The sequence below is a fragment of the Sceloporus undulatus genome, unplaced genomic scaffold, assembly GCF_019175285.1.
Source record: "Sceloporus undulatus isolate JIND9_A2432 ecotype Alabama unplaced genomic scaffold, SceUnd_v1.1 scaffold_1678, whole genome shotgun sequence".
Taxonomy (NCBI): Eukaryota; Metazoa; Chordata; class Lepidosauria; order Squamata; family Phrynosomatidae; genus Sceloporus; species Sceloporus undulatus.
Genome location: NW_024804598.1, coordinates 1 through 5,228, shown reverse-complemented (window position 1 = coordinate 5,228; position 5,228 = coordinate 1). Strand labels below are relative to the sequence as shown.

Genomic DNA, 5,228 nt, shown 5'->3' with positions numbered 1-5,228 from the left:
AAGGTGGCATTCGATTGACTAGAGTGGGACCTGCTGCATTGTGCCCCTTCAGGGACCCCCACCTCCTCCCCAAAGCCCAAAAGGTCAGGAGGAGGGAGGGAGGGTGGGAGGGAGGGGGTGTAGGGTCTTGGGAGGGGACCCATTTCTCCAGTTTCTCACCCCACTGGACTCTGGCGGGGCTGGTGAAGCTGGCATGATCCACCTGGCAGGCGTAGACGTCTCCCCGCTCCGGCTTTGTCTCCAGCATCACCTGGATCTGGAAGGTCCAGTCCCCATTCCGAATCAGGTCCGTGGTCATCACCTGGGGCCCCTCTTCCTCCTTCCCATTCCGGAACCACTTGACCTCGATCTCGGCGGGCCAGAATCCGTCCACATCGCAGATCAGGACCGTGTGTCCAGAGGAGGTCTCATGCTCTATGGGGGTGATCTGCAGCCTGGGCTGGACTGGGAAAGGGGAAGGCAGGGCAAATGGGGGTCAGAGGCTGAGGGAGGGAAGGAAGGGCCCCAAAGACTCTGAGGGAGATGGGATGAGACCCTGAAACATTTCAAAACCAACACAAGCCAGTCGTTGAAAATGCAGGACTTTGCGTGGCCACCTAGAATCATAGAAGAATAGAGTTGGAGGATACCCCAAGGGCCACCCAGTTCAACTCCCTTCTTCTGCCATGCAGGAACTCTCAATCACAGCATCCCCATTGACAGGTGGCCATCCAGCCTCTATTTAAAGACCTCCAAAGAAGGAGACTCCACCAGAATCTGAATGGGCTCCTCTCCATTTCTCTCTAGACTAGATGACCTTTCCAGCTCTAAGAGTCTATAGTTCTTTGTTGTTAACTGCCATCAAGTCCACTTCGCTTTCTGGTGACCCTCCAGGAGTCCCTCTTGCAAAGCTTAAGAGAGATGGAGCCAGGCAAACCTCCTTGGGTTGCTGCAGCAGAGAAAGCATTGTTGGCTGGACCCACCAGCCTCAACCCGCCAGATGGAAGAAGGGCTGGAGAAGGTGGCATGCTCCGCTTGGCAGGTATAAGAGGTCTCCCCGCTCTGGCTTTGTCTCCAGCATCACCCGGATCCAAAGGAGACTCCACCTCTGTCTTTGGAGGTTCTCAAACAGAGGCTGGATGGCCATCTGTCCCAAGAGGAGCCTGGTGTGTGTCCTCCTGCGTGGCAGAATGGGGTGGCCCTTGGGTGGCCCTTCCAACTCAGGGATTCGGTCATTCTATGAACCTCAACAGGGCTTCCACTGAAGATCTCTGAAGTGATTTAGAGCTTTGCAGGTCAAGGCTGGGGCCTGGAATTGAGCTCTGAAGCAAATGGGAAGCCTGGGCTGCATCCACACTGGAGAAAGAATTTCAGCATCCTGGATCAAGGCTATGGAATTCTGGGATTGAAGTTTCTTATGGGGCCTAGAGCAGAGCATGTTGGGATATAGCAACTTCGCATGCTGAGACCTTCTAGTAATGCATGTCTATGGTATTTTATTGCCCCCTCCTCATTGCCCCTCCTCATTTCCTGTTTACCCATGAGGAGGACACCTAACCTTTTGTTCTCAAGAAGAAGAAAGCAAGGGTGAGTCGCCATTAGTACAGTGGTACCCCGGGATACGAAATACTCACGTTACGAAATTTCCGGGATACGAAAAAATCCCATAGGAAATAACTGTTCCGGGTTACGAAGGTTATTTCGGGTTACGAAGAAAATTTTGGTGCTTTTCGGCGCTATTTCACACGAAATCGCGGCTTTTCCCCATTAGCGCCTATGGGTTTTTCGGCTTGCGAAGTATTTCGGGTTACGAAAGCGGCGGCGGAACGAATTAATTTCATAACCCGGGGTACCTCTGTACTAAACTTGCTTACCTACTAATCTGCATGTCTGTGTCCGGAGCTGAAAGGATGCTGGGGCAGCATTTTTTCCTGAGATGCACGTAGACTGCTTTTCTACCTCCTATTTCTTGCAACATGAAGCTAGACCTGTGTATCTCTTCATACACATGATTTTGTAAGTCAGCTTATTCCTTTTTTTCACTTTTAACCAACTGAGTGTGTTTTTATTGGGGACACGTGGATGGGAGAGGAGTGAGCTAGTTGAGTTTTCCTGCTTGCCTCATATTCTGCTGTGTAAACTCTGCTACTAAGATTAAACAATCTTGCTCACTTTCCTGAGTTTCTGACGATCCTCAAGAAAGAACTACATTTCCCAACAGAGCAGAGCTTAAGGAAACCATGAAGCCCTATGAGGAAAGACTTAGGGAGCTGGGGATGTTTAGCCTGGAGAAGAGAAGGTTAAGAGGTGAGATGATCATAGTCCTGTTTAAATACTTGAAGAGATGTTACATTGAGGAGGGAGCAAGCTTGTTTTCTGCTGCTCCAGAGAATAGGACACAATGGAGCAATGGAGGCAAGCTCCAGGGAAAAAAATTCCAGCTCAACATCTTCCTGAGAGTAAGGGCTGTTCAACAGTGTTGCCTCAATGGAGTGTAATGGAGTCCCCTTCCCTGGAGGTCTTTAAACAGAGACTGGATGGGGATGCTTTGATGGAGAGTTCCTGCATGACAGAAGGGGGTTGGACTGGATAAGGGACCTTCTTGGGATCTCTTCCAACTGTATGAATCTATTAGGTTCTATGAAGGTAAGCCCCACAGCAAATTCCAACTCCTATGATTCCATAGTCTTGAACCAGGATGCTGAAAAGTGGTGCCAAACCGGGTTATTTTTACACTGTGTATGCAGCCCAGGGCAGTCCTTGCAGGACAGGGGTCAATAGCACCTAAAATGCCCACCTGGCCCCCATTGGGCCAATGCCTTTTGCACCGGCTGCAGCTTCCAAACACATTTATTTGCTCCTTTGATTGATATGCCACTTTCCTCCTTGTAGGGACCCAAGGTGGCAACGCAATACCATTTAAAACATATTATTTACAGCATTACAACAAAGATCAAATTTCAAGGGCAGTCCCAGACAGAGTGCATGTTGTTGTTGCTGTTGTTGTGTGTTTTCATGGCCCTAAGGCTCAAGGGGTTTTGTTGGCAAATTTCTCCAGAGAGGGTTTGCCATTGCCGTCCTCTGAGGCTGAGAGAGTGTGACTTGTAGCCCAAGGGTCACCCGGTGGGTTTCCATGGCTGAGGGGGGGTTCAAACCCTGGTCTCCAGAGTTGTTAATCAATGCTTAGAGCACTATGCTATGCTTGCATTACATTTGTGTAATCCTGTGAGTATATATTGTGTCATATTTTAAATGTGTGAAATTGATGTGAGGTTTTTGGATGATGTCCCCCCCCCCCAATATGTACAATACATTTTTAAGGACTGTTTGTGGGTCCCATTTAGGAAAAAGGTGGCATAGAAAATAGGTAGATAGCTAGCTAGCTAGCAATAGATGATATATCAATAATGAACCTTGAAGGTGCTGCTGCAGTGGCCTCCCAACTGTGCCCTTCAAGGGCTTTTGGACTTTGCCTCCCAGCATCCCAGACTATTGACCATCAGGGCTGAGGCTTCTGGGAGCTGAAGTCCAAAACCTATGAAAGGGCAGCGTTTGGGGACCACTGGCTCTAGAGTCCCTTTTCGTCCCTTGTTCAAGGCTACGAAGGTGGGGAGGGGGGAGCAGAGACCCTGAACTGTGGGGCCCATCCTCCTTGGGGGAAAGGGAGTGTTGGGGGGGGGGATAATGGGGGAGGGGGGATAATGGGCCTCTCGGGACGGGGGGCGGGGGGGGGGGTCTCTCTTGGAGGAAATATTGGCATCCTCTTTTGCCTTCATTCTCCACAGAGGGACCCTGAGCTGAGTCTCTCTCTTGTCTTGCGGTTTGTGTATCTCTAGCCTTGCTATAGAATAGATGCTTAGTGTTTTCTCTCTTTCATAGAATCATAGAATCGTAGAATCATAGGGTTGGAAGAGACCACAAGAAAGGCCCTGATCCAGTCCAACCCCCTTCTTCTTCTGCCATGCAGGAACTCTCCATCAAAGCATCCCCATTGACAGATGGCCATCCAGCCTCTGCTTAAAGACAGCCTCCAAGAAAGGAGACGCCATCACAGTCTCCGAGGAAGAAGTGAAGTTCCTCCGAATGTTGAGCTGGAGTCTCTTTTCATGCAGCTTGCATCCATTGCTCCATTGGGTCCTAGTCTCTGGAGCAGCAGAAAACAAGCTTGATCCCTCCTCAGTGTAACATCCCTTCAAACACTTAAACAGGGCTCTCATATCGCCCCTTCATATGCCACCTTCCTCCTAAATGGGACCCAAAGAGCCCCACAAAGGAAGGAAGGAAGGAAGAAAGGAAGGAAGGAAGGAAGAAGGTAAAATGAACGAATGAGGGAAAGAAAGAAAGAGGGAGGGAGGGAGGGAAGAGTTAGGACTGAGGTTTTGTTGCTACTGGGTTGTTGTTGTGTTTTCTTTAAGCCTCCAAAGGACCTGTTCGTTGCCTCCATTCTCTAGAAAGCAACTGGCGCATTTTGGCTCTTTCTGCCAATGGAAGGCAAGCTCTCTTTCCTTTCAGTATAGTTAAGGCTGCATCCCCACTGGAGAAATAAAAAGCCGGGTTTGCCCCGCATTAACTCTTTATCTGGCTCAAGGCTGGTATGGAATTCTGGGAGTCGGGGTTTGCTGGGGGCCTCCCTTCCTTCCCTCCTTAAGCTCCGCTCCGCTCTGAGCCCCACAACAATCTCCAACTCCCAGAAGCCCCTAGCCTCGAGCCAGATACAGAGTTAAAGCGGTGCCAAACCGGGTTATTATTACTCCAGTGCGGATGCGGCCAAAGGCTCCTTTCCGAAGGCTTAAAACCTTGGGCGCCTTCAAGCCACACTCCGCAGGCTCGAGGCCTTTTGGGGCGGGGTCCTCCTCTCCTGCTCCTCCGGATCCTGCTCCCCCTTGCCTCCCTCTCTTGGCCCGGGGCCCCCATCCCTCCCTCCCCCTCTTTCTCTTACTCCGCCTGGAGCGGGCGAAGGCGGCGTAGTTCCTGTAGTTGTGCCGGCAGAAGACGTCCACCTGGGACCGTTCGTACTCCAGGGCCTCCTTCTGGCTGTTCCAGTCGGAGGCGGAGGGCTCCCCGAGGAGGGAGATGGCCCTGAACTCGCCCCAGTCGCTGTCGAAGCGGACGTACTCCTGCCGGTCGTAGATGTACCTCTGGACGAAGCGGACCCCCGAAGGACCCCCCTCCTTCTCCTCGGGGCCGGTCCCGTTGGAAGTGAAGCTGCACTCGGAGGTGGACTGCAGCAGGAAATGCCCCTCTGTTGG

At 51.3% G+C, this 5,228-nt stretch overlaps 1 protein-coding gene across 1 annotated transcript; it reads right to left on the bottom strand.

Annotated features, from left to right (window-relative positions):
* Nucleotides 1-159: 159 nt before the first annotated feature.
* On the bottom strand, nt 160-5,225 carry LOC121917918 (DLA class II histocompatibility antigen, DR-1 beta chain-like; the record flags this gene model as incomplete). Its single annotated transcript, XM_042444034.1, has 2 exons — nt 160-444; nt 4,919-5,225. Coding segments are annotated over 2 exons (592 nt in total), but the record flags the coding sequence as incomplete, so codon positions are not given.
* Between the last annotated feature and the right edge of the window lie 3 nt (nt 5,226-5,228).